At 34.5% G+C, this 16,785-nt stretch overlaps 1 protein-coding gene across 1 annotated transcript in view; it reads right to left on the reverse strand.

Annotated features, from left to right (window-relative positions):
• Positions 1-16,785, reverse strand: part of TTC27 (tetratricopeptide repeat domain 27) — a 138,141-nt gene that overhangs the window by 89,784 nt on the left and 31,572 nt on the right. The window contains exons 8-9 of the mRNA XM_011372100.2: positions 9,063-9,175; positions 6,681-6,747 (exon numbers count right to left, since the gene is read on the reverse strand). Coding sequence (XP_011370402.1) covers positions 6,681-6,747; positions 9,063-9,175 — 180 coding nt within the window. The remainder of the gene's footprint in view (positions 1-6,680; positions 6,748-9,062; positions 9,176-16,785) is intronic.

The following is a 16,785-nucleotide window of genomic DNA, read 5'->3' on the forward strand; positions in this document are numbered from 1 at the left end:
GTTATCTTAGTTTTACCTTGCTCAGGTCTCACTGTGCTTCTTGAATCCATAAACACGTGCATACTTCCTTTTATTGCACTTTGCTTCACTGCACTTCACATGTGTTCTGTTTTTTACAAATTGAAGGCAAGACCCTCCACCAGCAAAGAGATTATGACTCACTTTATTGAGATACTTGCTTGACTGCCGTGGTCTGACGTATGCCTATATATGACTTTCATACATTTTGGGAAAGTTTTAGCCATTATTTCTTCAAATATGTTTTCCTGCCCTATTTTCTCTCCTTCAGGCACTCCAATTATATGTGTATTGGGCCTTCTGATACTGTCCCACATATCCACAAGGCCTTGTTCATTATTTTTATCTTTTTTTGTCTCTATTCTTCAAACTGGATAGTTTCTATTGATCTATCTTCAAATTCTCTAATGCTCTCTTGTGTCATCTCCATTCAATAATTAATCTCATCCAGAGAACTTTCATTTCACATATTCCATGTTCATTTATAAGATTTCTATGTGGTTCTTTTTTATAGTTTCTATCTTTCTCTACAAATTTCTCTCTTTGAGATTTTTATGAGCATTTTTCCTTTACGTCGCTGAGTATAATCAAAGAAGCTTTTTTCCTTTAATCGTTGTCTGCTAATTCCAACATCTAAGTCATGTCACAGTCAGTCTCCATTGACTGTCTTTACTCTGGAGCATGGCTCACATTTTCTTCATTCGCTGAGCAATTTTGAATGGTACCCTACATACCATCAATGTTCTACTGTTGAGTATAATTTTGGTTATATTGCTCCAAAGTGTTGGGCTTTTCTATTTTAACACAAACTTGGTTTGACTAAACACGGTCTCTTGGGTGGCTGCTCAAATTTCATCTGAGTTCCTTTATCTTAAGCTGAGCTACTTAAGAGTATGCCCTGCACATGTGTAGCTCAGGGGTGAGACAGACTTAGACAAAGTTTATACACAAAATATAAGAATCTTCATCTGTGACTCTCTCCTTTATGAAATGACTGTTTGTCTCACATTCCAGCAGCCTTGGTAGCCCCAAACTGTCCAACTGTTAAATTACTATCAGAGTTTTAGCTGCCTTGTATTTAAATACTGAGATTTAACAACAGGATAGAAACAACAAAAACAAGAAAATCATCCAATGCCATTCTCTTCTTCCAAGCAAAAAATTATCTCCAGAATCGTTCTGCATTTGGTCATTCCTGAGTGCCACCAGGTAGTTGTTTTTTGTATTTTGTCCATCATTTATAATTTTTATCTGCAGAAGGATGGTTCCAATCAGAGCTTACTAGACCTTCACAGGAGTAGAAATCCTCCAAATAAATTTTAAATTCAGCTTATCAATTTCTGCAAAGAAAAAAATGCCTACTGGGATTCTGATTGCTATTTGATTTAATTTAAAGCTCAATTTGGGAGCACTGTCAATTCAACAATATTAAGCATTCTAATTATTTTATATCTTCTTTAATTTCTCTCAGCATTATTTGTCATTTTTGGTGTACATGTCATACTTCGGTTAAATTTATCACTAAACTTTTGATATTTTATGCTATCATAAATGGTTTCAAATGTTTCCCAATTATTCATTGCTAGTAACATATAAACACAACCAACTTTTTTATATTGAGCTTGTATTCTCAAACCTTGTTCATTAGTTCTAGTAGCTTTCATGTCAATTCTTGTGTTGTCTATGCATAATGATGGTTTTATATTTTCCTTTCCAATTTGCATATGTTTTGAACCTTCTTATTGCACTAGCCGGGATTTCTAGTTCAATGAAGAATAGAAGTGTCTTTTCCTGATTTTGGGGAAGGAAGATTATTTTTCATCAATAATGATTTTAACTACAGATTTTTCACAGATGACTTTTATCAGGTTGATAATCCCTTCTAATCCTAGTTTACTGTTTTTGTAATAAAAGTCTGTTGAATTTTTTTCAACTGATTTTCTATTCCTATTGAGATAATTCTGTGGCTTTTTTTCTTTGCTATACTAATAAGGTGAATTACATTGATTGTTTCATATTAAACTAATTTTGCATTGCTGAGATTAACACTGTTTGGTCATGACTTATTATCCTTTCCATATATTGCTGTTTCATATAGTTTGTCCAGTTTTGTAGTTGTTTACAATGAGAGTTCAAATCCAGTACCAGTTACTTCAACATGACTAAAAGTAAACCCACAAGTAAGCATTAACCTCAAGCCACAGTTAACTGTGAAGAAAGAAGGAGCCGTTACCAAAGTAGATGGTGTAAGAACAGAACCTTGTAAGATCCCACAAATCCTATTACCCTATTTCTGAAATAGGATATATATAAGAAATTCAGTTTAACTCCAGTCAAAAAATATTTATTAAGTCTCTGCTTTCTAACAGTTAACCTAAAAACTGATACAAGAAGTAAAATATACTGATATGAGCCACAAAATACACCCATCTCCTTCTTTAAAAGTTACCAAGTTATAACTCAGAGATAGCTACAAGATTCATTACCAATGAATGAATGCCTATTAAATTAAAATGCACAGAGTAACATTTGGGAGACAAGTATTCAAATCAGAAAGAAAAGGAAAATCCTGAGCTACCCTACTTAATGCCAACACTATTAGAAGAATCATGGCTGTCTAACAAAATTATACCACCTATCTTTAAAAAATTCAAATTAAGAAGTATGCCCTAAAAGAAAAATAGGTGTCATTTTAACTTGTAAAAATGGTTAGCAAACTATTTTATGTTCACGACTAAGTATTTATTAAATAACTTTAAAATTAATAGCAGAAATAGAAAATCCATACAATATAATGTATAACTTCCAAAGGCCTTTTTCTTCTTTTCATTTATACAGACCTTGGGGTTTCAGGCAGACAGTCATAAGGCAGGCTGCCAATATCAATTCACACTTGAGCAAAACTTTTGCCAATTAAAACTGAAACACCTGTCTGATTTAACCAAATTGTTCCCCTTTTCAACAATGAAAGGAAATTAAAAGCATTACTAAATGTCACTGACTTGGCTCATCTGAAAGGAAATAACGTAGATAAAATGGCTAATTTTAAATTATCAGGCCGATATAACATAAAGGCTCTCTAAAACAATATGGGTTATTTTTACAATGACTCATTCAGTTTTCCTGAAATGTGCAGATATCATATCTCAGAAATAGCACTACTTAATGACAACCTTAAAAAAAGTAAAGTGTTCCTTTTAGGACAAGCTTCTGATATTGCTGAATTAAAACATTTTCCCAACATATCTCACATATATTTCAACATGCTGCACCAACATAAAAATACTGGCAAAAACTTCAAAAAAGATTTTACCATTGTTTTAGTAAACTTTAGGACAGTTCATTAAAACTAAATGAAATTCACGACCAATAAGCCATTCATTTGTTTATTCAAGAACTACCAAATGCCCAATAATTATGGTCCCTATCCCTTTAAGTCCTTACGATCTTCTGGTAAGAATATTAAGACTTCTATCGTACTTGCTCTTCTATCAGCAAAGGAAGACACCTCATAGCCTCAATAGTTCACAACCTCAGTCCCAGGCCAGAGCAGGGAATGGATGCTCAGCAAGACAGAGCATGCTGCTGCTTTCCTCTTCGTTCCTTCTCTCCCACATCTATAGCCAATTCCAAACAGGTCTTACCCACCTAAAAAATCCTAGTCCTTGAAAACTGGACCGCTCGCCCACAAACCAGTGACCCTGAATGCTAGGCGTGCACCGGCTTCTACCTTCTCTGAAGTACTTTCATGTGCATTCTGTAACGTGATCCTCAAAACAAGTCTTCCGCGCTGAAGGAGGGGCACACCTCTCCTTCCCCATTTTACAGAAGAGAAAGATGAAACCAGTGCTTGTCCTTACCGCTAGGTAAGGATCCACTAGTGGTACACCACATTAAAGCGGACCTACTAAGTTATGGAACTAAGTGGAGCGATGCGCACTAAGCTGTGGGACAGACACACATCCTGTTCCAGGGTTCTAGTGTATTTCATTTCACTCCTATTGTGCATAATTTATTGAGCAACGACTATGAATAAAGCATTGAAGCACTGTACCAGGCCTTGTAGAAGACTCCGAGAAGAACAGAGCCAGTCCTTAAAACTGGGAGTTTACGGTCTTGAAGGGAAGATAAGACATATACATAAATAGTTATAAGTCCAAATGTGATTCTTGTTAAAAGAGGAGCACAGACAAAAGTTCAAGAGTTCAGAAGTGGGGTGGTACCTAAAAGTGTTCCCTCTTGCCTCAAATACTCTTTTGGAGTTATGCAGGTTATAAATAAATGATACTTTCATACAGGATATATAGTTACACAAGATACAAATTTCAGTGAAATTTTTCATTAACACCAGGGGCCACTTTCTAATCCATCTTATTTTCTGATTCAGTATCATGCACAAGGAAGGGATAAGAGGAGGACAGATGATGAAGGAAGAGTTGACAAGGGCTGATTTGGGTTTTTCTGGTGTATTCTGTATGGTTCCTCTGGGATTAAAAAAAAAAAAATGGGTGCTGTAGAACACAAAGTAGGCACAGGGCTCATAAAAGCTCTCCTCACATTTAAGTTCCTTGCCCTACTACTCAGCAATTAAAGATCTCCCTGGGATTAACTTGTCTCATTAGAAGAGTTAGGCCTAGCACCATGAAGCACCGCAATCAAACATCTCTCCTCCAAAAGGACATCAGTCCCGAGGTCAGTTCTGATTTGGAAGAGCTGCAGGGGAGAGAGCAAAAAACTTATGCACTGTAAAGCCCTTGGGGGGAAAGTATGAAATTTGGATTTATGATCTTCACTGCAAGTGAGGAGGGATGCATTAACGACCACCAGAAGTTATCAGAGTCAATTACTTCAGAAGTACCTTACAATATGGAGGAAAAAAAACGATAAAATAAATTTAAAAATAGAAAAGAAGTAGGATAAGAAAGGTTTAAAAAAGGAAGATATATACCCCCATCCACAAGAAAAGTTAAAAAAAAAAACTGTTTGAATATAAATAGAGTATTTTAGTGTCTTTTCAAGATAATGTGGATAATACATATATCCCACAATAAAGCACTTATGAGACCGGTCCCAAGATGTTACTATTGACTGTCCCCCCAGGAGAGGCCAGCAGGAACATTTCCTGCCATGTGCTACATCCTGTTTACCTCAGTCATCAAAAAGACCTAAGTGTCCTAGCCTTCATTTATCATCTAGACACTTGTCCCCTCCAGCTCTGTACTTCCCTACGCTGACGTAAGCTCACTACCATTCCAGACCCCCGCATCCTCCCCTGTGCCTCACTTCATACAGACCTGAGTTCAGTGTCACCTTCCCACTGAGATCTTCCCCCCACCTTGCCTAAAACAGCCATTCTCATCCCATTGTTATTCTCTTAGCCTGCTTTATATTTCCCCTGCTCACCTCCATTAAACATCTATTAAACATCTATTGCTTTCTTTGTCTGCTCTGTATTTCCCCCACAGGAATATAAATTGATGAAAACTCCAAGAGCAAAAAGAATGTTTACTGCTGTATCCCCAATGACCAATAGCACAATGCCTGGTATATATTAAGTATTCAATAGATACTGAAATGCATGAATAAATGGGAGGTGCATAATAATTTTTTAATATGTATATATTTTAAATGTGTGTAATATTTTATGTCAAATTCCTGATAGCATATGTTATGAATAAATAGGGACATTTCTACATAGTAAGCTAAACACAGATATGCTATAATGATAAACACCAAAGATTTCTAAGTGGGAAAATAAAATAGGCACCAAGTACTCAAATGATTAACGTCCAACCAGTTCCAAAATGATATGTAGAAAACAGTAACTTTCAAAATGTATACTACAGTACAAAGTAAGCTTTTCTTTCCACCAGATAAAAATATTTTATTTTTACCTTATCTGAAAAATAATAAAGAAAACATCAGAATTCTAACTTGATTCCTAACCATGCTATAAAAATGCTTTCAAAAAAATAATGTATCTTAACCAACTTCTGTTCATGAAAGATATGTATATCTTCTTTTTCTCCATAAAGCTAAAGATACTGATTCCTTGCTCTGTGACTTTTCTCTTCTTGAAAAGCCTTCTTTGATCTCGAATCCTCAAACATCTATTACTCTCCTTTTTGCTACCCTTCTTCGCCAACGGTGACCTGTATCAACTTTATTTTTATACCCCACTCCCTCCTTAATTCTCTGTAATGAAACTGTCCTAGAGGTAAGCAATGCACCCCCAATCATCAAAGCCCACAGCCTTTTCTGACTACTCTGTGTTGCTGAATGCTAACAAGCAACCCTCATGCTCGTGACACCGCCTCCATCCTCAGCCTCTGTAACACATGCTCTCCTGGTTCTGCTCCTGGCTCCCTGAAGTCCTATACTCATCATGTCCGTGCACCTATTATGTGCGATGCCCTGGGAACAGTGAACAAGAAATATTTGGTCACTGCCCTCAAACTCCAGCAGTATGAAGAAAAATATTTATTGTTTAAATCAGCAGCAAAATGGATGCAGTTTGGAAACTACAATGATGAGTTTTTGTTCCCTTAATGTCCTTAAGTGGCAGTGTTTCCATATGAGCAATCTGAGGCAAGAATATATCAGAGGCAAAATAATTTACAAGGAAAAACAATGAAAATGGAAAGAATAGAGACATTACTTACCGATATAAATGCCAGCAGCTCCTCTGCAGTTAATTTATGCACCGGGTTACTCTTTTGGAAATTTGTGCTTTAAATTAAAAAAAAAAAAGCAAATTACTTCTAAAACGCATGTTTGTATCTAATGAAATATAATTTTTAAAAGGCAAAGTAAATTTATTTTACATATTTGAAAGCACATATTTTAACATTATTGTATTCTGTACAAATAGAGATATGAGTTTGCCAAAGTAAGTACGAAAGTAATAGAACGCTCACAAAAACGTGGCTGGCGTACTAAATATCAACAAAATTTATTTTACTGGGAAAAAAGAAATCCATCTGTGCCATTCTGCAAAGAAAATGAAAAGAATTAATATAACATCAACTCCTATTTATTAAATTCATGCCAAAAAATTAAAATATTATTATAATCATTTGATGATGTCTTAATTTTTGCCTGAGGCAAAACAATGTGACTTCTTAGATCCTGCTGGTTCAAGTATGATTTGGTATCGTAATTCTGGAAAACAATTAGTACTATCTTGTAAAGTGAACATTCCTATAACCCGAACTCAGTAATTCCATCCTAGGTACTAGAGCCCAGAGAAATTCTTGAATGGGTATATCAGGAATTAGGCACGCAAAAATCCACAGTAATATTGTGTGTAATAGGAAAAATCTGTTAACATTCCAATGTCCAAAGGAGACTATAAATTGAGAAATGTTCATCCAAAGGACTGCTATACTGCAAAGTAAATTGCAGCTACACATAAAACATGAATGAATCATACAAACACAATAATGAGAGAAAAAAGCGAATCACAAAAGACTACATACAGTAAGATAAAGCTCAAAGAAACAAAATGAAGCAATTGACTTTAGAGGTATAAAAATGTGAGTAAATACATTTTTTGAAAAGGCAAGAAAATGACAAACAAAATCTGGGATAGCGGCGTCGTTCTGAGGAGAGGCAGGAGGAGATGGGCAAGAAGCACGCAGATTGGGCTAATGATATTTGTAATCTTCTAGTTCTTAAATTGGTTGGTAGGTTCATTTTATTATTACTCTATACACTTATATTTATATATTATATAAATTATTTTGTAAATGTTACTTATACTAAGAATGAAAAAAATACCACCCACAAAATAGTACCAGTTCCTTGTAATTTTCAATATTGTCTGGAGATTTTATAATGAACATAAAATATTTATATATTACTTTTTAAATGAACTTATTTTTATTGTCGGTAAGAAAAAATAAATGAATGAGGGAAGAATTATGAAACCGTTTTGTTTAAAACACACACAACACACACACATACATAAACTTTTCTAGTTTAACTGCACAAGGGAATTACGTGTCAGTTGGCAAAATGATCCAATTAACCGCTAAGGCTCTTTCCGTTCTAAGACTGTGATGAGTAAACAGGAGCGTAAAAGTCTGTCCAAGAGAAGAACCTCATCCAAAATAGATCAACATTCACCTCTCACATATAAAATTCCAGTCTTTAATTCACTGCATAAAGTATACAGCTAAAGTGAAATGCTACAGGCTCATTACAAATAATTATGACATAGTCACTGAATAAGGCCATTCTTTACCATAATTTACTGATTTAGGTTTAGGATATATTACTATGCATACCTGAAAGTCATATTTAACTTAAAAGGAATTACTTTTTCCCACTCTGGTAGTCTAAACTACTGAAGGATTGCTATATTTTAAGGAATTCTTCCCACGATTACATTACATAAAAGCAGTCAGGTATACTGAAGTATAAGAAACCAGGGCAAGTTATAGCATGTGGCCTTCAGGTAAAATCAAACTTGAGCAGGAGGCCAGAGAAGGGCAAGAGTCGAAGGGAAGAGGAAGAAGCTAGCCACCCTGTTTCACCAGTCTGCCACCTGTAAGATTCACCTTCGCTGTGTCTCCTTTCCAAACCAACCCATCCAACCACAACATCCAAGTCACCTCTTCATAGGGATTAATGGCTTTGGGGATAGAAAAAAATTTAAAAATAAAAGGAAAATCTATTTCCACCACAAATAAGGTTCTATAATATTAAAAAATAATTCTATCCTTTGAAAGGTAAATATCCTCAAAATAGTCAGTCTCACCTATCCTAAATACTTTATTAAGAGTCTAGTCCTAGCTAAGGCTAACCAAAGAAATGTTGCTTATGGAGGAAAGAGAAGAATTTGTATACCAACTCAAGGGAAATTCCAGAGACTCCTAATCTTCAGCCTTTTAATTGGTTGCCCAACGATTCTCGATCTTCACATGCATCACAAGATAACCTGTTCATCTAGAACTCTTGGGACCTCCTGAATAAAGATTCCCCCAACACAAGAGAACCAACACATGAGGTGTTCAAAGTAGCCAAGTGAGTCATTAACTTACCAGATTCCAAGGATAACAGCAAGCTCTTCAGCACACAGGTCGGGCATCTGAAACCGTTCACTATCTGCTAACTTTATCTCATTTAGAACAGTATCATCATTGAGCTCAAGATTCTAGTGGAATACAAAAGAAAATATTTAGACCAAAAGTTAAATCTGATTTATTCAATAGTCTGTATGCAATTAACTACTAGGGAGACAAATTACCTTTCATTTAAGATTATACAATGTCTATACATAGTTAACAGGCTTTCCTATGAAATACATATTTGGGGACAACTTACTGTGTAGAAATGGAGGTCATGTCACCTTCAGGAACACACTGACAATATCAATAATAAGGAAGAATTGTTATCGATTGAAACTACTATGCAAAATCCCCTTTACTGATACATCGAGATTCAAAACCAGATCTTTCTACTCTGCCTCTAAATTCTAATCTAAAATATAAACTCCCAACTCTGTTTTCAAAAGGATCTAGAATAGCCAAAACAACTTGAAAAAGAATAAAATCTGAGGACTTGAGAGGATATGATAGAATATTTGATTCTAAGAATTACTACAAAGCCAAGACAGGATGGTACTGGCATGAAGACAGACATACAGATGAATGGAATAAAACAACCCAAAACTTTGGACCTCCATTATATGGTCGATTGATTTTCAACGAAGATGCACAGGTGATTCAACAAAGGAAAGTCTTTTCATAAATGATTTTGGAATAAATGGATATTCATCTAGATAAAAAAGACTCTCACCCCTATCTCAAACCATATATAAAAATTAAATCAAAATCAATCACAGATCTTAATGTTGAGGGTAATAGTAAAATTTCTAGAAGACATTGTAGGAGAAAAGCTTTGCAACTTTGGGATGGACAGATAGTCCTTAATTAGGACATAAAAAAAAACCTGAACCATCAGAGAAAAACTTAATAAATCAGAGTTTATCAAATTAAAAACATCCTCTTTGAAAATACTGTTAAGAAAATGAATAGCCAAGCTACAGACTCAGAGAATACGTTCACGAAACAAGTATCTGAAAAGGGGCTTATATTCAGAATATGGAAAATTCTTACAGCTCAATAAGGTAAATTACCCAACGTAAAATTGGACACTTCATTTGTATAGACATTTCATAAAAGAAGATAAACAAGTAGTCAATAAGCACACAAAAAGATCCTGGACAACAGTAGGCAACATGGAAATACTAATTAAAATCAGAAGAAACTATCAGTACACACACATTAGAATGGATAAAACTTAAAAGACTGACACTACTAAATGTTGACAAGGATCTGGAAATTTCTTATATTGCTTGTAGAAATGTAAAATGGTAGCACCACAGAAAACAGTTTGCCAGTTTCTTATAATAAACATGCATTTACCATGTGAACTATCCATCTCACTAAGTAATTACCCATGAAAAATGAAAACATACGTCCCCACAAAGACGTGTATATAAATGTTCATAGAAGTTTTATCTGTAACAGTCCCAAACTGGAACAACCTAAAAGCCTTTTTTCAGGTAAATAGATTTTATATATGTAGATTACATATATATATAATTATATAGATTATAGATTATAAATAGATTATAGATTATAGGTAAATAGATTATATAAATATAATCACACATACACTACATCCTTCTAATGGAATTCTAATAAGTAATAAAAAGAAAGTACTGACACATGAAATCACATGGATAAATCTCAAAAACATTATGCTGAGTAAAAGAGACCAGATAAAAAAAAAAAAGTATATAATGGTAAAAAACTAAAAACCTCCCTCTAAGATCATGGACTAGGCAAGGCCATTGTTATTCAATATAACATTGGAGGTCCTAGTGAGTGCAATCAGACAAGAGAAAGATATAAAAGGCATCCAAATAGGAAACGAAGAAGTCAAACTGTCAATATTTGCAGATGACATGATATACTATATAGAAAACCCTAATAACTCCACAAGAACACTACTAGAAACCATAAGCAAATACAGTAAAGTCTCTGGATACAAAATCAACGTTCAAAAATTCATAGCGTTCCTATACTCTAATAACAAAGCATCAGAAAAAGAAGTGGAAAAAATAATTCCTTTTATAATTGCAAGAAAAAGAATAAAATATCTAGGAATAAATTTAACGAAACATGTGAAGGACCTATATACTGAAAACTACAAGATCCTATTAAAAGAAATTGAAGAAGATACAAATGGAAAGATATTCCATGTTCTTGGATTGGAAGAATCAACATAGTTAAGATGACTTTATTACCTAAAGCATTATACAGATTTAATGCAATCCCCATCAAAATCTCATCAGCATTTTTTTAAAGAAATAGAACAAAAAATCATCAGATTTGTATGGAAGCACAAAAGACCCCAAACTGCCAAAGTCATCCTGAGAAAAAAGAATGAGGTTGGAGGCATCACTCTGCCCAACTTCAGATTATACTACAAAGCGACAGTAATCAAAACGGTATGGTATTGGCAGCAAAACAGACACACTGGTTAGCGGAACAGAATCGAGAGTCCAGAAGTAAACCTACATTTCGGCAAATAATTTTCAACAAAAAAGCCAAAAACATACAGTGGAGAATGGTGCTGGGAAAATTGGAAGGCCATTCGCAAAAGAATGAAACTAGACTGTTGTCTATCACCACACACCAAAACTCAAAATGGATTAAGGATTTGAATATAAGACCTGAAACAATAAAATGCATAGAAGAAAACATAGGAACAAAACTCAAGGACCTTGGACTTAAAGAGGATTCTATCAATTTGACTTCAAAGGCAAGGAAAGTAAAAGCAAAAATAAATAAATAGGACTATATCAAACTAAAAAGCTTCTGCTCAGCAAAAGAAATCGTCAACAAGGTAAAGAGACAACCATCTGAATGGGAATATATATCTGCAAGCAATGCCTCCGATAAGGGCCTAATATCCAAAATATACAAAGAACTCATATGACTTAATAACAACAAAAAAACAAATGATCCAAACAAAAAATGGGCAGAGGACCTGAACAGACATTTCTCCCTAGAGGACATACAAATGGCCAACAAATATATGAAAAGATGCTCAACATCACTAGCTATTAGGGCAATGCAAATCAAAACCAAAATGATATCATCTCACACCTGTTAGAATAGCTATAATCAACAGGACAAGTAATAACAAATGTTAGAGAGGATGCAGAGAAAAAGGAACCCTCATATAATGCTGGTGGGACTGCAAACTGGTACAGCCACTATGGAAAACAGTATGGAGGTTCCTCAAAAAACTAAGATTTGATCTACCATATGATCCAGCAATTCCACTACTAGGTATTTACCCCAAAGACTTGAAAAGCCATATCCAAAAAATATTTGCACACCGATGTTCACAGCAGCATTATTCACAGTGGCCAGGACATGGAAGCAGCCGAAGTGTCCTATGATAGATGATTGGACAAAGAAGCTGTACATGGAAGCAACCGAAGTGTCCTATGATAGATGATTGGACAAAGAAGCTGTGGTACATATATAAAATGGAATATTACTCAGCCATAAGAAGAGATGAAATACTGCCATTTGAGACATGGATGGAACGCGAGATAATCATGCTAAGCGAAATAAGCCAGACTGAAAAAGTTGAAAAATCACATGATATCACTTATATGTGGGATATAAACCTAAAAGCAACAAATGAATAGGACAAACAGAGACTCATGGATATGGACTATAGACTAGTGGTTACCAGAGGGTAGGGGGTGGAAGAGGAGGGGGGAGGTAGATGGGGTAAAGGGGTCAAATATAGGGGGATAGAGGAAGGGTGAAGTGGGTAAAGGGGATCAAATATATGGCAGCTGAAGGAAAATGGACTTTGGGTGGTAAACACACAATAGAATATATAGATGTTAAATTATTATGTACACCTGAAAATTATATAATTGTATTAAACAAGGTTACCCCAATAAACTTAATTCAAAAAAATAAGTAAAGAAAAAGAAAAGAAAAGAAAAAAAGAAAACTGTTGGGGGAGATAGAAGAAAAAATAGAAGAAAAAAGACATGCTAAATTTCTTTCCACACATATGGTGAAGACAATAGATATTTCATTCCCTGCTGTTGCCAATTAGGGGAAAATTGTATATATATAATATGTTAACATAAATAAATATATATGTGTATAAAAACAATTAGACCCATACATTCCAAATCACTAATTTATTTATTTTAATTGGTACTATATAAGAAAAATGAGCTAAAAATAAACAGTTCTCAAGAAGAGATGAAATACTGCCATTTGTGACAACATGGATGACCTTGAGATAATCATGCTAAGCAAAATAAGCCAGACTGAAAAAGCAGAAAATCACATGATATCACTTATATGTGGGATATAAACCTAAAAGCAAAAAAGAACAGGACAAACAGAGACTCAGGGACATGGACAATGGACTAGTAGTTACCAAAGGGTAGGGGTCGGGGAAGAGCAGGGAGGTAGACCGGTTAAAGGGGGTTAAATATAGGGGGGGAGGGTGAAGTGGGTAAAGGGGATCAAATATATGGTAGCTGAAGGAAACTGGACTCTGGGTGGTAAACACACAATAGAATATATAGATTTCAAATTATAATGTACACTTGAAAATTATATAATTGTATTAACCAATATTACCCCAATAAACTTAATTTAAAAAATAATAAAGAAAGAAAGAAAGAAGGAAAGAAGGAAAGGAAGAGAGAGAGAGAGGGAGAGAGAGGGAGAGAGAGGGAGGGAGGGAGAGAGAGAGAGAGAGAAAGGCAGGACTGGCAGATGCACAGCACACCCTGCTGGCCATCTACTTTCAACACAGAACTTCATAATTTTAAAATAGAGCTACATATATAATTTTAAATTTTCTAATAGCCACACTTAAAAAACGTTTTTAAAAAAGGATAAAATTATTTAACCTAGTACATCAAAAATATTATCCTTGTAACATGTATCAATAAAAAATTATTAATTAGATACTGCACATTCTTTTTTGCACAGTCAATGAAACCTGGTGTGTCTTTTATACTTCAGCACATCTCACGTTGGACCAGCCAACTTCCAAGTGATTAACAATCCCATGTGGCTGATGGCTACCATATTGGACAGGTCAGCTCTAGACTACTCCAAAACTCTCACCTTTTTACATCCTGATAGGGTTATAGCACCCTGCTTATTCATAATACCCAATGATTACTAACACATTTGTAAAGTGCCCTTACAAATCAAATCTGATCCTTTAACAAAATGAGATGTGAGAAAAACAAATGAGGAAACTAAGAATATAATAACTTTCCCAGGTTCTCATCCAGGCTAGACAATGATGATGTGACAGGAACTCTAGTCTCCTCCTCCCAGCCCAGGATTCCTCTTCCACCACAAAAGACTGAGACCTGTTACTGCATTACTTATTTTCCAGATACAAACAGGTGACCAAAACAGTTCTGATCTTCATTCAAAATTCTCTATGTTCCTATTCAGCTCTTTTGAAATCAATATGGGTCTAATATAGTATCAACTTATATAACTGTTGTACAAGCCCCAAATTTAAAATACTGTTCTACATTAGTCCCACTTGAACTTCATAACATTCTACTAAATCAAGAAATCAGCTAGTCTTTCAAACGTATTCAAGTGATGCTTATGATATTGTTATTGTGTACCCATCATAGATTTTTTTTTTCAGTGCTGCCCTTGCTGTGTAATAAATTCTATTTCTAGTTTATCTAGTAAAAGCCTGAGACTAGACTAGTATGGAGAGTGTTTTTTGAGACAGTATTTTTGCACATAACCTTGTATAACCTTGCAACAGAGGCCAACCACATAAAACATATACCTGGACTCTCTCGTATTACAGAATTTTTCTTGTGCTGAATATCCTTGACATCATAGCTAACAAAAACAAAAACTAGTATTTCAGATTTGTCTTCTGAAATCTTTTAAGCTAGAATCATTACAAGAATTAACTCTGCAGCTTCTAATTTTGACACCTTTTAGACTTGTACGAAAGTATTCTGTGTTGAAGCAGCAAACCAATGAGTATTGCATTCTGGGTATTTAGTTCTACCTTTAATTAAACACCATCCTGGTGTATTCATTTATACCATCAAATATATCACATATTGTTGTAGTATGCAGAACTTTGTCATCTTTATTTCCCTTTGTATTCATTTTAAGCATCAAAATAAATTGCTGTGCTGTGCTTTATTAAAGTGGGGAGCACGGCATAGGAAATGCAATCAGCAGTAACATAATGGCATGTGCAGAGCCAGAGGTAAGACAGAGGAATCAGGGTAATTATTTCATAAACTGTATAAATGTCTAACCAATGTACTGTATACCTGAAACTAATTAAATAAAATGCTTTTAAAAAGAGAAAAAAAATAAAGAAGAAATTAGCGCATAATTTATCTCCCATATGTGGAACATACCAAATTCAACATTTAATGCATATTTCTTATCAGTGATGCTGATCATATATGTGTTTGTATTTTCTATGAACACATAATTTTAATTTATTCTCCCTCCTCAACCCCTTAAAATTAAACAATAAAGAACAAAGGCTGTGCTTTTGATTTGCACATTGAGGTTGTTCCTAATTGTTGGCTTATTAAACCCTGAAAACCAATAACCTTCATCTATATAATTCCTTATGATAACAGATTAAAAATCTAAGAAGGTTCAAAGGGAAATACTATGTTTCTCACTGGCAAGAAAATTACTGTTTCCTCAATTCGAAGATATATGTTTTCACATTGTAACATATATTTTGTAATCATTATAATTGATCAATAGTGATCCTTTCTTACCTGGTTATTAAACAGATGGTGTACTTTATAATCTAATAGTGTTTTTTTCCATAAGGAAATATGATATATATCTAATTAAACAAGCAATTCTATCTTCCATCCATAAATATAAAATGTTTCTATACAATCCATACCTACTTATATCATCACATAATTTCTAATTCTCCCCTTAGGTAGTAATTAATGAAAATCGTAAAATTATCTGAATGTCTTTTATTTCAAATATAGAAGAATAAATAAATTCTGTAGTAAATTGTACATCATTCTTATATATTCCTCATAAATGCCAGCATATGCTTATCATCACAGGAGACAATTTTTAACAGGAAAAAAATTAAAAATAATAAATATAAAAAATAATAAACAACAATGGATTACTTGAATGAAATGCTTGAATTGCAGAATTAAATCTTTTTTCACTGATGCTGTGTTATGGCATGAAAATCAGGCTTATAACAGTTAATCTAAGATTTAGGGAGGGATTTGGGTTACATCGAAAAGCTTAAGAAGGTAGGTCCAGCATATACAAACAGGAAATGGAGGATGGACGCATTATCGGCCCAATTTCCTGACAAGCGTCAACACAGCAGTACAAACGCTCATTCAGCTACAGCTCTACCAGTTTCAGGAAGTGTAGGCTGTACCCCGTGCAGTCTTATCCCTGAGTTTCTACATCTTTCCCTTCCTTCCTTCCTTCTTCTCTTAAATCAATAGCTGTTCCTCCCTGAAGTTATCACAAAGCAAATAGAGTACTTGGAGCAAGCCCAGGAGTTATGCGACATCACATCGAAGGCCTTCCTTGCGGCTCCTCACGGCTGCCACCCCTAACCCCTACCTTTGGCATTATTTTCAGTACAGAATAGAATTTTAGTGTTCAATGTACTCAAGGTAAATTTGTTTGC

Source organism: Pteropus vampyrus, unplaced genomic scaffold, assembly GCF_000151845.1.
Source record: "Pteropus vampyrus isolate Shadow unplaced genomic scaffold, Pvam_2.0 Scaffold200, whole genome shotgun sequence".
Taxonomy (NCBI): Eukaryota; Metazoa; Chordata; class Mammalia; order Chiroptera; family Pteropodidae; genus Pteropus; species Pteropus vampyrus.